Source organism: Plutella xylostella, chromosome Z (assembly GCF_932276165.1).
Source record: "Plutella xylostella chromosome Z, ilPluXylo3.1, whole genome shotgun sequence".
Lineage (NCBI taxonomy): Eukaryota > Metazoa > Arthropoda > Insecta > Lepidoptera > Plutellidae > Plutella > Plutella xylostella.
The window spans coordinates 10,184,402-10,203,368 of record NC_064012.1 but is presented as its reverse complement, the minus strand read 5'-3'; the positions used below and the strand labels follow the sequence as shown (position 1 = coordinate 10,203,368).

At 39.2% G+C, this 18,967-nt stretch overlaps 1 protein-coding gene across 1 annotated transcript in view; it reads left to right on the top strand.

The window, feature by feature from the left end:
- LOC105394748 (high affinity cAMP-specific 3',5'-cyclic phosphodiesterase 7A) overlaps positions 1-18,710 on the top strand; it is a 58,990-nt gene extending 40,280 nt beyond the window's left edge. Inside the window, exons 6-11 of the mRNA XM_048632887.1 lie at positions 3,913-4,044; positions 7,787-7,957; positions 16,455-16,695; positions 16,785-17,639; positions 17,728-18,098; positions 18,624-18,710. Of these exons, the coding sequence (XP_048488844.1) occupies positions 3,913-4,044; positions 7,787-7,957; positions 16,455-16,695; positions 16,785-17,639; positions 17,728-18,098; positions 18,624-18,710 (1,857 nt within the window). The remainder of the gene's footprint in view (positions 1-3,912; positions 4,045-7,786; positions 7,958-16,454; positions 16,696-16,784; positions 17,640-17,727; positions 18,099-18,623) is intronic.
- Positions 18,711-18,967: the final 257 nt, after the last annotated feature.

Here is an 18,967-nt window from a genome sequence, read left to right as displayed (position 1 = left end):
AGATTATTATAGAATACTATTTGTGCATATTAAATATTTATTAGAAAATATAAGCTCTATCTCTTTGAGAAAGCCAAATAAGTTGCATACCTATAAGTAATCTACAAAATGATTGCGCATAGATAGTCGAGGTAATATCGTAGTTCCCGTAACATAGTCGACGTCAAAGTGAGATTGTGAAGTGTATGAATTCTGTTCGCTTCACTGGTAGAGTTATTAGCTATCTGACTATCCACATTGAGCCTTTGAAGCTGCGTTTCTTAATGCCTTTAATATTATATTTCTTATAATCTACATTATTTTAATGAAAGTTTATCCAACACTTTAAAAAAATACATATAAAAAGAAAAAAATATTCTGGTATCGATCGTGTTTTATACTCTATCTATTTACCCGTAGTCATTTCCCAGAGGTATTTACCAATAGTAATTATAAGATCATAAGGTTCATGATTTTCTACCTATTTTAATATTTATCTAGAAATAACGGCAAATTATATTACTGAATGTCGGGGTTGTAAATATTGCATTGTTATCAAAACGTTGGCAAACCACATTACTATCGGAGTGAATCATGCAAATGAACATGCGGTCACTCGATTACTTTCATTTGGTTTCTTCGTTAGCATTTATGATTAAAATATTTGAGTCTATTTTATGTGGGAATAATCATTGATAAGTAAATGCAAATAATTCCCTTTGCAGTAATTATGCGCAGTTTTAATTGGAGGAAGAAAATTGTTTCATAAATTTCGAACAGCTAAATAGGTTACGGTAAATGCTTAAATATATTAAATTTATCAATTGGTGATACCTACCTAACATTAATTTAGTAACTGTTTTATGTGTATACTCCTACACAGTATACCTGTTCGGTTCCTAACCTGGCTGAAATTAGTTTAGCGCGTCCGTGTAAAATTCGTTAAGCTGTCGGCCCCACTCGCCCGTTGCCAAAATTGTGTAATTTGAACGATCGTGTCGAGTTTCAACTATCCGTTGCGTTGAAAATTCAGCGGTTTTCTCCCCGCCAGTAAACAAAATACTGTTAAAATAATTGTAACACAATTTTTAGTTGATGTTTTGTTCAGATTTTACTCCGTTGTTTGGATGACAATGGACGAATTGTTTCAACTTTTACTAACTTTCATTCCTTTAAAATACTAGTAATAGTCTTAAAATTTGCATACAACGTCAGCATAATGTTTAAATAAACTTGTCTAAAGTTCGCCGTGCTTTTTAAAACAAAGTCGGTTCCTATTCAAACTCGTACTTAAGAGTTATTTCCCAGGAACCGGTGCATCTGTTTCACACGAAAACACAATATATCTCTCAACTAGGTAGGTACAGGAAATTAGTGCGTTTGCCAAATATTTATCACATGTATGATTTTTTATATTCATATTATTATGGTCACTATAATAATTATGTTCTTGGGTACGTAATAACTTAATATAGGAGGACCCCTACGGGACTTAATAAATTAACGCGTTTTTGAGTTTCTTTCAGGGGTGGCCCAAAGTAAAATTGCCATATATTTCGTGTTTAGTGCACACAAAAGTGTAGTACATACAACCACACAAATATAGGATGCAATTAAAGAATGAAAACAGCCACATACCTAGATGTAAAGCGTACGTTTCATCTCTGAAAGTCACACTCACTATTGCCGGAACCCCCCGGAACTCACAATGAGTATCATTTCTAAAGGTTTATTCATTAAAGTACGATATGAGGGTATACGAGGTCGTGTTTGTGGGAATCCTCTTTTCTACGAGAAATATCTAGCAAGTGCTAGAAATGAAAAATACCTCGTTACTCATTACATAGTTGTCGTACCGAACTAAAGTTGTGTTGCATGTTTAATAAACAAGTGAGTTTATTAAAATTCAACCTAACATTTTCGGGCCAAAATTTAGCAGGAATCAAAAGCAATTTCAGTTGAAAAGCAAGTTTAATTTTGTCGTTAATTTAAAGTGTATTTACCTACTAGTCTCTTTGCACTGATATTTTTCATAATTTTAGTAGGATTAAATTAATTTATGTTTTTCAATACCTAATAATTTACACCAAGAAATGTATTAATTATTCTAATAATACATAGGTATTTTTTTCTTCTGTGGCTACAACACTTCGGTATTTTGCTGGAAGAATGTGATCGCATGGTATGTCTGCGACATTAGAGGAATCGTAGTGTCTCGCTATGCGCGTATAGTGACAAAAATAGTTTGCTTGCGTTAGAATAGTATTTCAAAATAACATGATCTGAGTCAGATTCAAAATATAGATATTATTATTGAGGACTGTGAACAGAGTTTTAAATGTTTGGCATTGATATTCTTATAACTAAAATAAATATCTACACCGAGACAAAATGTATCCCGATTTTTATCGCTGCACTGTTACTGTTACTAGTAGAAGCAGAAACTAATGTAGACCATTAGTTTCTCCCAAGAAAACCCTATTTAGATTGTATTACCATATATGTATTCTTGACAAATCTACTATCCTAAGTGCCAATTTATCCATACTCGGTTAGAGCATAACCAGGGAGTAGTGGTTGACCTTTGACACATCTGTCATGAATTTTATATGTACCTAGATGACGTTATAGAATTTTATATGTAGACGTCGGTTAGATAACCGACTATGGAAAAAATGGCACTAAACCGTAAAATTTAAGCCCCTGGAATTGTTTTTACGCTTGAACGTCATCATCAGTTTACATCGAAGACAGGTGTGTGACGATGTTTTCATCTCTGATGCTAATTTGAGTGGAGTGTAAATCACTTTAATATAGCTTGTATAGTAAATTATCACCAACACACCATTAACATTCCATCATGATATCTCAGAAATCCTCACAGCTAATTAATTATAATCAAGTAAGTACCAACTGGAGGTGGCAAAGACGTCCAAACCCCGATAGCAACTACACACAATAGAACGTGCTCAAGGCGGTATTGCAAAGCAAATAAGAAGACCTGGCCATCCACAATAAACCTGCAATGTTTCTTAAATATATAGTTCAAAATAAATAGGTAAGACGCTGTTGTGAATGAAAAATAATGTAGCTTAATTTTTAACTAGTCTATTTATTTTTAAAAATGTAGCATCAAATTAAAATGGTTGTTATAACTCGGGTACTGAATAAGTCTGTTTCACCCCTTGGGTAACATGTAGGTACTATTACTCTGCACGAATAATTTTACGATCAGCTTCTCTGCAAACGTATTGATATTTTCCTATATTTATTTCATATTTACACTCTCTTGATTATTAAAATGAACGCATGGATTCAGTGAGCTTTAAGTTAATTATTTCGTTAATGAGTTAGCCATTTCACTGAACAAATAAATTAACGAATATGGAATAAATAACATAGTAAAGAAAAAAGGTTTGTTTATGTTTTACCCTTCATGCCCTTGACTTTGACTAACTATGGGAGTTTAACACGTGTTTTCTATTTGTATAATTGTATAGGGATATGTCTCCATATATATAAACACAAATGCTATCCATCCTTCCAATATCAAGATCAAAGAAAATGTAAATTATTCGGCATAATCATATCGTAAAACATTATCAAACTGAACATATATTTATTGTTAACTCTTACGTAATCGTAATACCTAACTCTCACTTTTAATAACTGAAAAACGTCAGAAAAATATAAAATAGCGTAAACAAGCGGTAACACGATCTTCACCTTTTTTGTTGGCTGAATTATATTTTTATTGTTAGTTGCTTTCATTATAGAGGTATTATTATCCGTAAGGAAAAGCTCAGTGTTAACCGCGTCTGGTTTAAGACTTATTTAGTCCCGGGGCTTAGCGACCGAGCGAAAGCGTGTGGTATTCACCCCTAGGGTAACAATGTGCTATTTTTATTTATGGATTGGTGTTTCTTGGTGTAGATACGTGATCATCTGGAGCCGGTGGAGGTCATGGCGTCTCTGATCGCGGCCATCGCTCACGACGTGGACCACCCCGGGGTCAACCAGCCATTCCTCATCGCCACCTCCAACCATCTGGCCGCTTTGTACCAGGTAAGTGGAGATCCTCGAGCGTAGTGATTAGTTGGAAAGATGTTGCCACTTGCCAGCCTCGACTTATTTCTATTCAATGTTAATTAAAAGCGCCTGTTTTTTCACAAGTATTTTTAACTTTGCGTATATAGCATTGGAATCATGATATAACACGATTTTATTCTCTCTTTTAGACTTAAGTTGTGTTTTCTTGGTCATAGGCCTGTCCTATCGATCGCAAGCTTGTATGCAGTCAACCGGGATCATAACGCCAAAATGGTAATCATAAGACCGTTGCAGAAACTGGATTTAGTTTACTCTATTCCAATATTTGTAGAAGGGGTTATTGCTAGTTGCTACACCTTGATCACTCGAATGAACCCACAAGGTGTGCACACCCCTTAATTAAACTCGATTATTAAGCTCGGATTTCGGTCATTTCCACGCCGTCCCACTGCCGAATGATGGATTCAAATTTCTGGCTGTGCTGAGTCTAGATGTGAAGGTCTCATCATGATGTTTTTTTTAACCGTACCGTAAGAGCTGTGTTATGTCTACAACAAGAACTTATTTCTTCCGTGGTAAACGATTGCAATCTACCCGAGAATGTTGTAATTATATTTTTTTACAATCGATATATTTTCCAGTGCTAATTATTATTCCCTGTGTATTTCTTACCACCCGATGCATCGATCTATCGGTGACAGGACTTTACAGGGTTCCCACCCGCGCCTTTGAAGTCGTGTGTCAGCAATTATTTATTTATAGAGAAAAAAACATGGAAAACACGCTCTCTTTTATTAATAATTATAACAAAATGCCTTCATTTGAGTGCTGGTTGGTGCTTAAGTTCCTAGGTGTTTAGGACCGCCCACGATCCCAACATATGCACTTTCCCAACAATTGTGACGTGGAATTATTCAAGATATCGAGGTACTCCTTCAGGGGATTTGTACAAAGATATATCAAAGACAGGGAGTTGTGCATCTGCCCTCCCCACAGACATTCCCCAAAGTATTAGGGTTGCCTCCCGTATTATAAAGTCTGAAGAGTCCGATTTTAATCGAAGTTTTTATATAGCTGTGAAATATCTGTATAGCAACTCTTAAAAATATAATTCATTACAGACTTTGTGTTTTTTCAACTTTTCTGCTTTAGGCAAACTTATTTCTTTTAAATAGTTTAATAGGTATTTTAGGTAGGAGACGACCGAATGGCGTAGTGGTTAGTGACCCTGACTACTGAGCCGATGGTCCCGGGTTCGATTCCCGGCTGGGGCAGATATTTGTTTAAACACAGATATTTGTTCTCGGGTCTTGGATGTGCCCGTAAAATGGCAATAGGCCCGCCCCCTATTACATTGGGACTAACATAACACTCTGGCGAAAAGTGGGTGCAGCAATGCACCTCTGCCTACCCCGCAAGGGAGTACATTGGTACAAGGCGTGAGTGCGTGTAATAGGTATTTGTCTATTTTTTATTTCTTAGGTAGGTACTTACACGACAAAAATAATACATTCTGTTTCTAAGTCTATAAGGCAATACATGAGTTTAATAATAGAATAGCCGTCCTAGCAATCAAGGGATGGGCTTCGTATGTGACAAGTAGGCGGTGTCGGGTTGAGACATGATTGCTATCGCGAATCTACCTTACTAATGTTTCCAGGATACCTAGAAAATTATAACAAAGAAAATAGAAAATAATATCCTGCTACTGTATCGAACACAGTACGGGAATAATAAAAGTTCATGTATATTTAGTGTAAATGCAGCTGTTTGTGACGCCAACCCTCTGTTTCACAGTGTTTGTATAAAGGTTGTCTGTGTGATAAAATTATGTTGAAAACAGTGATCGATGTAAAACAAGTTGCAGGTAATTCCATATAAAGTAAAATATTTTCGCTCTTGAAATAAATATATATTTTTGTCAATTTACAAGCAGTGATACAATCACGAGAAAAACTATAAACAAGTAATGCAGTGGGCGATGGCCGGCTGATGATGATCATGATCCAGTCAGACGTATATATGCCGAATCCTATTGAATACAATGTACAATCAATCGGCTTACAACAATAACAAAAATACATTTGTGAATGCATCAACCTTCACTGGGCCCAAATAGTAGGAAAGCTCAAAGCGTAGGAACACACACAGAGTTTAGATCTGAAAGGGATTTGCTCAAAGGTTCTGTTGCACGTGAGAGGTTGGACAGTGGACACCGAAACGGATAACAATGAATGGAACACAGACTAGAGGGGATCAGTGGCCGGAACACGGGATTTCATCGAGAACGAGTATAAAATGACGAACTTAGGTAGGTGTGAGCTTTTTTAAGAAGCCTTTTGTATTAAATTTAATCGTGGTGGTCAAATTGTCCTTGCTAAGGCCAACACGGTCAAGTTTTCGGCAAAACTAAATAAGTTGTTTGATTTTTCTATAATCGATTTATACGAGAAAATGCATGTGGTAAGCCAAAAAGGTGGAGACCTAGGTATTCATTCCGAACAACGCGGTTCTAAGACTTTGAATACTCTCAAACGTTTCATAGTTAGGTTAGGGTTACGAGACGTTTAACTATAAAAAGCAAAGAGGTACATGATAAAAAGTCGTATAGGAGATCAAAATTTACGGAATGAAAAGCCGAGTTACCACCTTTCGCCTCACTTTCTACAGTGTAGATCACTTGGTTTCAGTTTACATAGATATGTTTCCGAGCTCGGCTCCCATGCCATCATTAAGAATTCTTGCAGAAATATGTTTCCGTCTTACGATGCGTCGAGGACTACTGCACCACGAAAGTCCTCATAATGTTTCACAGAAAATATACTCTTCCTTTTTGAAATATGACTTTTCCACGTAAAATTACTTTAACAAGTCAGTATTTTATAATAATAAAATGAATAATATGTATATTTTAAGATTATTTATTTAGACTTTCCTTGAATTTTGTCTCGCGAGTATTTTCTGGAAAACAGGATGCAATTTTCAATAGAATCAGTATACAATAGAGGAGGATGTCCTTAAACATTGTTGATAATAATATCATTATAGCTACCTTTCGTAATTTCCGTTACGTGAATTCCGTCTCGCGTGTTTATGTTTCAAAAGGAGTCCTTTTAAGCGCGCTCCAGCCTCTCGCCAAAACTACACGAGAATTAGCGAATAGGAAACTGTAGATCCTGTGCGGTAGGACTCGCCGACAAAACCTCTCGTAGAGAGTGTGGAGCGGGCTTTATTCGAAGCCTCGTTCGGGTACCTCGAATGTTGCCGGCGGTAAGCTCGCCTGAAAGCTCCATACCTGTGTCTACTCAGTAAAGTAGTTTAGTAGTTTCAAGTTGTGTACACTTGGTGTACACTATGAGAACATCCCAACTATTAACAACTTACGTAAAATAACAGTTTTTTGGTGATTTTTTTCAGGTACTACTGTTGTTTCCAGGCATTTTGAATCATGCACTAAACAATAGAAATCAATTAATTAGAGCATACCTAATATGGGTTGCAAGTTAGACATACGTAGAACAACGCGGACTCACATGACGTAGCAAAAGCTTTCAGTAGCAATATTTTGTCAAATCTTGTCTTGGGCGTCTTTCCCCCGTGCCTGCTGCCGCTACATTCCATTAACATAGATAAACGTATCTATATCGTGATTCGCCATAAATACGTGCATCCAACGAATTTATCGACGTCGATAACAAACCCGTCTACCGGCCGCTGCTACGACTAGACCCGCGCTGACCAACCCCCTAACTTCCAGAACACGTCAGTCCTGGAGAACCACCACTGGCGGGCCGCCATCAGCTGTCTCATGCAGAGCAGCCTCCTCGCCCACATCAAGGACGTGGAGAAGAAGCTCCAGGACCAGATCAGCGCGCTCATCCTCGCGACCGACATCACCAGGCAGCAGGAGTATCTCAGCCAGTTTAAGGTAAGTCTTGGAAAACGAGCAATGAAAATGTTCCAGTGACAATAGCACCAAATTACTGCTAAGCGGAAAATGCTAGCTTGATGACGCCGTCTGCAATATTCAAGAAGAGCAGCGAAATTGAACAGCGCATCAAAATATTACCGACTATTCAAAACGAAAAAACTGGGGTGATGAATTTGGTGTCAACATTTTGTAAGTTGATCTTTTTTATTTCTCGTGAGCGTCTTTTTTTATACAGGATAACATCCAAAACATAAGCTGAAATTTGGTGCAGCATATGACGACCAAGGCCGTCTTTGCTTACAACCTTGCTGTGGATAGGAAAGTCAATTTTTTAAACACCTATTTTTATTGAGTAACCGTTGTAAAATAAACGGGATTTGAGAATAAAATTTTCGGTACTCTGTTCCTTCAATACGGTCTGAATATCTATCAATCTAGTCAAAGGATATTTTAGTCCATTTTACGTGACCAGTAATCTCCTAAACCGTTCGATTCACACGTAACTTGGATTCTACGCTATCTACTATTGTTATCATCAATACAAATAAGATTGGACCCTTATTGCAGAGTAAATAAATAGCCGTGTTTAAACGCAAATCGTTAGAACTCAACTCGCGAAATATTACAACAAAGATACTTACTTATTACAACAAAGATAATTTGCCTTTGACTTTGGGGAGTTCGGGAACCAAATATTTCCCCTAGATTTATGTATATAATAACATGTATATGTTTGTAATAATATTTGGGTAACAAAGCACTGCAACAGCGATATTGAATTCACATTATGCACAGACACACTGAGCTAGTGCCTAAGCTTTCAGGAAATGTTTCAATAAGTTTACTCATGTAATTTTAGACCTGCCGTTTGCTACCATTAACCTAATAGCCCGAGGATTGTAGTTTCTGCTAGATATTGCCGCGGGCGCTTACAGGAATATTAGAGGCTATGTCTACAAATCTAGGTAAATAGAATAACTTTAGTTTACACACAAGAAAATTATTTCGTAGCAATTGCGACTGCGGTTTTGGTCTAAAGTACAAGTATTAACATGTACATAACCGCCGCTACCTTGTAAACATTGTCATTTCAATAGTTTTCTCGTTTCATACATTTTAGAGCGTGATTTTTAGTAGTCACGTTTTCGTTTTTGAAACATTTGTATGTGTCGCAATAAATTTCTCAGAATTTATCCAAAAACGTCCACTTTCAACATACTTTCGAAACTTTCTCACTTCTTTCAACGAGTCTTTAAATAAATCATATACTTAAGTAAGTAAATTGACGTAGGAGCTATAAGTAAAAAAATACATTTTCGGAAAATAAATAAATGCTTGTAACCCTCATAATTATAATCTAACTTTTAACAAATACATTGATTTGGACATTTGTAAGTACAAATATCTATAAAACACGTTGCTAATCCCAAAAAAATATGAAATACATAGTCATACCGGCTGTGACTGCTGTCAGTTATTTCGGTAATTAGTTGAATTTATTAGGTGCTTCCGTTTTAAATGGGGCTGAGGACAGCTCTTAGTAGATAATCTTGAGTAATAGTCACAGCAGCCAAGACTTACATAATCCTTACATTATTTAAATCAAAACAAATACGTTAGTAATTTTCTTTATACGGATACAAAATAATTTGTGTAAACATATCATACTAAAATAAATACCTAGAAATATTTCAATTAATTTCCGACTACCCAGATCATTCAATTAACATCCACCGGGGTAGCAATTTTCTTCTTGTTAACCAAATCCATTGTCTATTCGAGAGTGCAGTTGAAATGAAATCGTTTCCACAATGGTAAATAACTCTATTGGCTGCCATTGAAAATTATGCGGAATAACCCAGTCCAGTAATGAGATTGTTGCCGTCGTTGGAAATTGCGATGCATGCATGAAACAATTTGTCACGTTTCGACCACTGATTGTCGCTTCTTTGTATGCGTAATACGTACGATCTCATAGAAAATCACGCATGTTGGCAACCAAATGTTATGCGGCTTTAATTTAATGCAATTATAACTGGAACTGCTGGAACTCTGAATTGAATTATTCCGGTGAAATAATAAACAAACACCCAAATATTATGATAAATGAAAATAACAAAAGTTAGACACAGCGAAAGAGAGTTTCCTTGTTACGAGTCACGTTGGCCTTAACTCGGGTTTCGACCTCGTGGATCCCGTCTTAGGAGCAGGCCGGCCGAGTTTCAATGCCAAATATAGACTGCCCGAAATAGTATTACATATTCGACTACACAGATACACAAATTCGGTTTCACATGTCCTAATTTTAGTGCAATGGTCTCTAAAACCGTGTTTCGCTCGGAAAGCGTTGGTATACAAATATTGAGACTGCCAGTAAAGTTATGACTGCGATTTGTTGTGAAGTTGCTTTGTCTGATGCTCGTTTTCTTTGGTCGGTCGGACCATCTCGGTGGCCGCCTGGCCGTGCCTGGAGGATTACTCTAAATTGCAAGAGCTGTTATACAATCCTTACGTTTAATACAACAACAAAAATAAAGAGATGTCGAAGTGTCGCGGTTACATCAGCAGCGGTCTGAAACTTCATTTTTCGTAAGCTAAAGTGACCCCAAGGAGTCAATCTGCCATCGACCGCTGAGCAATCGCACGCGTCACGTGTGCCACTTCTCTTTCTAGGCTAAACCGTTGAACTCCCTTTTCTTTCTTAAAATATTCCAAAACACACATTAATGTTTACAGTTTTTTATGTTAATCACTCGCTGTAACATTTACCAAGTTGTTAAAACATTATTTTCTTTCATTCTTTAGGACGTGTAGCAGCAGTTATTGACACACAATGGTAGCGAACGTAACTGACCGACGCAATCATAATCTTGGCGTGTCCTGGCCAAGCGATAACAATAAAAATTCGCGCCGCATTGATAGATAGGTATGCGGTGAGGCCGCTTGTTTAACTTTTGAGACTCATTATTCAGGCAAATTTTTCTTGACATTATGTTTATTCACACTATTACCTTTTATCCTCACGGAGACATTCAACAAATAGCGATTAAAATGAGAAGTAAAGTGTCTACAAAACGGGTGCTGGATAATGGTGTAGTGATTAGGAACGGGTTCGATTCCCGGATAGTTAAGGTACTTTGCCTACTCTCTTGCAAGATACACGGGTAGATACTAGCCGTGACCTTTACAATCAACAAACCAATTTTAAAACTAAATCATGATTATAGTAATAATTTGATTGCAGTCACTGAATACTTCATCAAAGATGCCCTATTGAATAAAATTGAAAAGACCATTTGATAGGGTAATACCGGGAAAATCCTACTCTCTTGCAAGGTCGGTAGATACTAGCCGTGACCTTAACAATCATAAACCTATTTTAAAACTAAATTATGATTATAGTAATAATTTTATTGCAGTCACTGAATACTTCATCAAAGATGTCCTATTGAATAAAACTGAAATGACCGTTTGATAGGGTAATACCGGGATAATGGGGATACGGGCAATTTCATAGAGCATCGATTCAACAAGAGAGCGAGCACAAAGCAAGTACTCTGCGCAGGAATCTGGCCATGTATGTTTTGAATTCCAAAATTATGTGACTATAATAGACAAAGCGTACCTCCCTATCTGCGTATTTCTCGTTGAAAGTAGGCATTCGACTATGTAGTTCAAACTAAGGGTAGTCAAAGGACATATTTGGAGAAATGTTTTGCTACGTCATCAGCCTGCGTCATACGTCAGGGTAACGGCCTACCAGTCACTCTGACTGCCAATACTTTGTACCTCTATTACTCCTAATTACTATGTCATAAGAGTAATGTCTTGGATAAATAAGGAGCGGTGGTAGCTCAGTCGGGTAAGCGCCCGCTTCTCACCCCAGAGATGCGGGTTCGAATCCCGGCGCTGACATGTACCAATGAGTTCTTTTCTGAATTTAAGTACAATGTATACCATCGCTCTTACGGTGAAGGAAAACATCGTGATGAAACCTGCATATCTAGATTTAGCACATCTAGATATGTGAACCCACCAACCCGCAGTGGACCAGCGTGGTGGGAAATGGTCCAAGCTTAGGAAGGCAGTTTAGACCTTGGGGATATGCACAAAGGTTCCATTCGAGAGAACCAGGTGCAGGTACTGTTACCCCCACAGAGAATAGAATAGAATAGAATAAAATAGAGTAATGTCTTTGTAGTAAAAGTAGAACTTATTTAACATTTTAATCATAAAAATACTAACTTCACCATTTCCATATACTTAGTGTATTTTTATCGCAACCTAATAAGTTCCTTCAGAGAAACATTACGAAAGAAACGGGAGCCTCATTTGTTTAGTTACATATTCTTTATGAATTTAATTTTTTTAAAAGTAAAACTAGCATTCTTCTGTTCATTTACTATTTATTCGTATTCACCGAGAAATCTACAGCCTATTTTATTGCTAGTTTTCTACGAGTGATGCTACACAGCCGTTGTGTGTCGCTGCGTTAGGCCCGGGTCTCCTATTTAGGCCGTAGGTCGCGTCCAGCGTCACGCCGTAGGCCGCGTCACGATGCTCACTACATCTACGCGCCAAACGTCGGCGTGTGAGGGAGACCGCATCAGTACATTTCTATAGTGAGCATCGTGACGCGGCATACGGCGTGACGCTGGACGCGACCTGCGGCGTAAATAGGAGACCCAGGCCTTAGCGCTGCGGTGACTGGGTGACTGAGCAATGACGTTCCGTCGTTCGAAATTATACACTCTCGAGCAAAGAAAAAGTTCCACCTGCCATATACTTTCCATATGTCACTGAAACTTTTTCATTGCTCGTGAGTATATTGGACGACAATTACTTCATTCGATAAGTACAGTCGACGCAACGCACACAACGCCCTAACGGTGCAGCAGTGTGGCGCATTACTGTTCTGTTACACAAGAGACTATAGCACGGGTGACCACAATAGATATTGTTCGACAATGATATGGTATTTGAAGTGAATGCTAATATTGGACGCGACTGCGCCATTCACAAGCTCTGAGCTTGTAGCCAAAATGACCAGTTGTTAGGATAGACTGACTGAAATGGCTATTTGATTTATACAATCACAGTTTGTGTCTTTATAATATCAATTATACTCGTACGATACCTCTTTTTTAAGTTTTCTATTTTCTTTTGTACTTGCTCTGTAATTGCCTGGTTTATTTCAGCTGCAGCAGGTGCATGAATAAATACAACGTGCCGTGAAAGAATACTTTGTCACCATTTTCGGTCACCTTTGGTGAATGGCAGTGTATCAAAAGCGGTCAGTTGTATCTGACATGCAGTTGATCGCCTTTGATAGGGCGCGGGCTGGTCGTTTGTTTGACCGGAGCTTTATTCTACTGTCTGAACCAGGAATAGTTGTTGCGCGTAAATGCACAAAGCGTTTTACACACATGAAAATCAAATGTGTATTTTTCTTTGTACTTTAAAAATATACAGGGTGTCAAGTTAGTCAACGTCATGCCGTCACACAAACTAATATCGATTTTATTCCGCTACCAGCCCTGCTATTGAGGAATACGATTAGTCAGTTTCGTAAGAATAATTTACCTTTCATTCAACAGAAAATTACTTTATAATATAATATCCTGAATTTTCACGGTCTACGATACAAAAGCTTTGGCCGTGGCCGTGGCTTTCTCCTCTATAGAATACATGCCATGATTTCGTAATTAACTTTTGTAACTTGTAATTGAATTTTTAGGATCATATTTAAGGTTTCCTATTGATCCGGCAAATTGTACGGGTTTTTACGTACTCTAACTCGTGTAAGGTTTTATAATTAGCGTTAAAAAGATACATAAGCTTCAATAAAATAATATGTTATTTCTAAATCATATCGGAAGTAAACTTAACATACGTGAATTATTAGCTTTGATTGTTCTGTATTGTACACAATAGTTGGAAGTAGGCGGCGAATCTAGTCCTACACAGATATTATATTTTCTCTCTCAAAATCGGTGAGTTCTGTAAATACTTTGAGAGGTTTTTCATTAGTAGCTTAGTGCGTAACAATGCCGCCACTGAATGGTCAAAATTGTGTTTTAAGGCGAAGTTCTAGTATAGTCAATATTTAATCTGTGGTTAAGGTGTAGTTAGTAACAATATTATAGGTATGTATACGGTTATTCTAGTAATTATTCTATTGCAAAAATGCTTTTATGTTTCGTTCGAAAACCATCACTTTTAGGCTGTTTACGTGGCTCGTAAATATAACTTTTGGCATCCAATGTATTTTCTTTTTTTGAATTGATAGAAATATGGAATACCAATTTGCTACTTACCAAAATCACGGGTCATGACACAGTAACGAGTCACCTACTTACCTGCTTACAAATGTTTACTAAACAACTTTTAACAGAGTTATGAATGACCACGTATTTTCAAATGTGAGTGTATCACCTTAAGAGGCAGATTTTGGTAGAAATGTGTCTAGAAACGGCTCGACTCTATTCGTGACCCATTCATTGGCACGGCTCAAGCGGTGAAGAATAGTGAAGATAAACCCATCTTGTGCAACTATTTCGTAATCGTAATGATAAGTTTGTAGCCTCTTTAATATCTATGAGATGTTAATTTAAAGCTATATGTATGTAATTTTTTATACTCAGTACCGTTAGACGGGGTAAATAGAAATTTCACCCTGCGATTAACTAAAACAGGGTACTTAACTATTTTAGTTTTACGGTAGGTATTTCAAAGTGAATGAATAATATTAAATTTTACGATCGAAGCGATGCGTCTCACATTCTTTACTTATAATAAAATTTATAATCGGGACCGTTTACCCTCTTACGACACTTAAATATTTTAAAACAAAGTTTTACAAAATACCTACCCACAAAGCAAACTCTCCAACTCCAATCCACACGATGGCATAAAACGGAATATGTGTAAAATTTGTACAAAGTTGGGGAGGTGAAATACTTTGTAACGAACAGTTGATTAATAGCTGTCTGACCACATAATTACAGAGTTTGTAAGGAATGTTTTAAAATTAGCAGCTATCGTATATTGGTCGGATGGATGGCTGGTTGCGGTACAACTTTACCGGGATTGGTTGGGCATACGTTCACCGGTGATTGGATTGGTCAAGCTATCGGACTGTAAATGGCACAGGTTTCTGAAATACATTTTCAGCACTGTTACCTTTACCTATGACTTTTGGACATTGAAATGTACCGTCGAGTGCAGGCCCCGGCCATGTCGATCATACAATTGAACATGGAAATTTTCAGATATTCCTGCGATTTCCGGTGCGGATTTAATTTATGGCTGGAATTTCCAATTTCATATTGTGCTTTAATAAAGCAAAGCTCTGTTTTACTTCAGTTATTTCAATTTATTTTATGTCTATTAAGCCTCACTGAAAACTTTCGTGTAAATATTTTTCCGCTTTGCAATGAAATTCAATAGTAACATGGTACCTTCTTTGAATTTTAATTATTTTTTTACTTCGTTTCGCTGCGATGTCTGAAACGTACTTATGCCTACTTATTCGTAAAGCATTACCCTGCGGTGGGGGCTTTTCTACTTGTTCGCTCTTCAAATAGAAAATCAAAATCGCGCATCGATATATGTATCTTTCCCTTCTAATCTGAATACGAAAACAACAACGAACTATTCACACGAAAATTACACATTCACACAAATATTTATATACAAAATAATAGATATACCTAGTTACGTTTGTATTTATAATAATATAGTACCTAACCAGATTGTAATAAGCTGTGTTAATCATAATATAATACTAATTAATTTAAAACACTAGTGTATTATCTAGATGAGATTAATTATTTAAATAAAAGACATTATTGGTCCAACATTTCGTTGAATAGCAACGACAAATTATATTCAGTTCATCGGAAATCATACAACAAAACGAGCTCGACGGAATGGGCAGTCTCATTTACTATTAATTATTAAATTTAATTAGTTCTGGCACATTCTGGTGTTGCGACCGTCCATCATCTTATTATTACGTACTTAAAATTTACATGCTCAAATACTTGGTAAAATTCTTCATATAGATAATATTGATCCTTGGTCGAGAAATATAGGATCGTTAGGTAGGTACACAATATACCTACACTGACGAGCAATGAAAAAGTTCCAGTGACCAACAAAGTTTCTATGGAAAAGGATTGTTTTCGTGAATTTCCAAAACTCGTTTAACAAAAGTTGTTCAGAATTTCCCCTTTTCGGCCTGGTATACGCTTTTTGCAAAAACCTGTATAGATCTGGCACTTGTAAGGCTGTTTTTAACAGCATGCGGATTTGAACACGCACGCGATATTGCCCCGCTTGCATTCATACAAGTATTCATTGCAACGTGTGGAATACGCACGCGAGACACTGGAAAATGGCGCGCAATCCGCGTGCGTGATGAAATCCGCATTCTGTTAAAACAAGCCTAACAAAAAAACTAGCAATCAAAATGGAATGTCCGTCAACTCAGGCTCACATGGACGCGGACACTCTGGACCTGACGCTCGCGTCGCACCGGCTGTTGGTGCTGCAGATCGCGCTCAAGTGCGCCGACATCTCCAACCCGTGCCGCCCGTGGGACATCAGCCGCAAGTGGAGCCTCAAGGTGTGCGAGGAGTTCTTCCGCCAGGGCGACTACGAGCGCAGGTTGAACTTGCCTGTGACCGCGCTGTGCGACCGCCACACCACCTCCATACCCAAGATACAGACAGGTAATGCTGATATGTCTACCTACACTTTTGTGTGATATTTTCTAGGAAAAAGTCAGGGTTAGTATGTGCTAACTTGCTAATGGTTACAGGATTCTTTACATACGTGGTGACTCCGCTCATATCGGAGTGGCACCGCTTCCTGCAGACGGAGCTGTCGTCGCAGATGCTGCAGAACCTGCTGTACAACAAGGCCAAGTGGGACACCCTGCTGGCGCAGGAGCTGGCCGAGGAGACCGCCACGGACGTGTCCGACGCCGAGCTCGCGGACGACGAGTTGACCGCGTCCGCCACGCAGCTGTCGGACAGCGCCGAGCTGCTGCTGCCGCGCCGCGCCTCGCTGCACTCGCGCCAGCCCGGCCTCAAGCAGCAGATCCGCCGCTTCTCCGTGCCGCTCAACGTGTTCCAGGACTGCAAATGGCGCCGCGACCGCAGCGCCGGTGCGTCACTCAGCCGCGTGGGCAGCGAGCAGTCCGTGCACTCGCAGCTGGCGCTGGACGGCCGCAGCGCGCGCCCCGCCGGCCCCGAGCGCCTGCTGCTCGAGTCCTCCATCGCGTCCATCACCACTCCGCGCGAGGCCGAGCGTCTGGGCGCCGTGCTGCACGACCCCGCCTGGCGCCTCGTCCGCCAGCAGACCTTCCCGCCGCACGAGCCGGCCCGCCGCGCGCCGCGCAAGCTGCACACCAGCAACACCGACGTCGGACAGAAGACCGCCAAGGAAGGCCGCTTCACTAACATATTCAAGAAGCACACGGAAAGGGTTGCTAGCGTCGAATCCACTGAGATTAAGATTGTTGAGAAGGAGAGCTCAGTAGAGAAGGTGGGCGGGCGCCGCGAATCCGCGCCGGTGGGCAGCCAGCTGCGCAGCAACCTGCAGGCGCAGGCGGCGCTGCAGCCCGACCTGCTGCGCCGCAGGAAGTCCATGCCGGCCGACACGCAGGCCACCGGTAACGTACCCATACTTTACACTAAACTTGTTACATGTATTATCTTTTACTAGTTGGATTTGACTAAGTATTTAACTGATTCAAACAGTGCCGAAGGAGAAGAAGATGCGCGAGGTGGCGGCGGCGCTGCCGGAGCTGCTGCGTCGCACACTCTCCAGCAAGGAGGCCTGGGGCAGGCGCCGCGGCTCCGCGCCCGCGCCCGCCGGCGGGGACCTGCGCCGCAAGCCCGGGCCCATCACCTCCTGCCACCAGTGGCTGGCCAAGACCACGTACTCGATGCACGAACGCTCGCTCAACCTGCCGCGCCGCAGCTCCTTGCCCGTTGAGGTGCTTACAGGTGCTAATACACAGGCTGACGCAGCTTTTTTTTACTTTGTTTTTACATTTATCGTCACGGGATTATCACAGTTTTTTAAAAGTAATCAAATGAAAATCATTTTTTGTCACCACTTAACATGGGTTAGTGAGTGAGTTAGAAATAAAAAGTAATTTCATTGTTTGTGCGATTGTGAAATGCGCTTCTGTGATAGTCCTTTAGGGCTGTTAATTGTTTGTTAAATGGTAAACGACAGTTAATGGCCCTCCATATACCATTATTAGTCCTCAGTTTGCATATTTTCCTCACCTTCTGAAGTATCATCCATTAAACGTTGGTGTTGTGTAAATTATTTTGTTTTATATTATACTTTAGTGAAAACGAAGTAATAGTTAAAATTTTATTCATGGCATTTTTTGTACAAAAAAACTTAACGTGCCTATTGATCTTCGTTTTTACTTTCTTAACCAAGTGACAGTCGGCGACCAATTTGACTTTTGAACTTTACCAACTTTTTTATGATGCGCTCCTGGACTAATATGAAATTAACCTATTTGACTTTCTTAACTACCTTCGTTTGACGTTTTTACGAAGTACTTCCTTGACTTTGTTAACTTTTAACTATCTGCCCCTTCATCAGTTCTTCCTTCAAAGTTGTTTGTCCGCAGGTACGCCCTCGTACTGAAGACCAGAAGCCGGAAGAAGTACGCGAGAGCTCATTCGCTGACGAGGCAAAGGAAATAAATGACAACTAAATGTGAGTCATTATTGCAACGGTGTCCACTTTGACGCCCCATGCTGCGGCAGTCACCAGCACACGCTTATTTATGGTTAAGTCTTTTAACCATTGTCGGTACACACACGTGTAACTTTCTGAAAAAAAAAGTAGGTTATATTTGACTAATGAAATTATATAAATGTGTGTTACGCTCAAAGCCCTTTCCTGGCAAATATTATTCTGTAGGTTTATCTTTTGATTGAGCTCTTCACGTTTTCGAAACGTGATGACAAT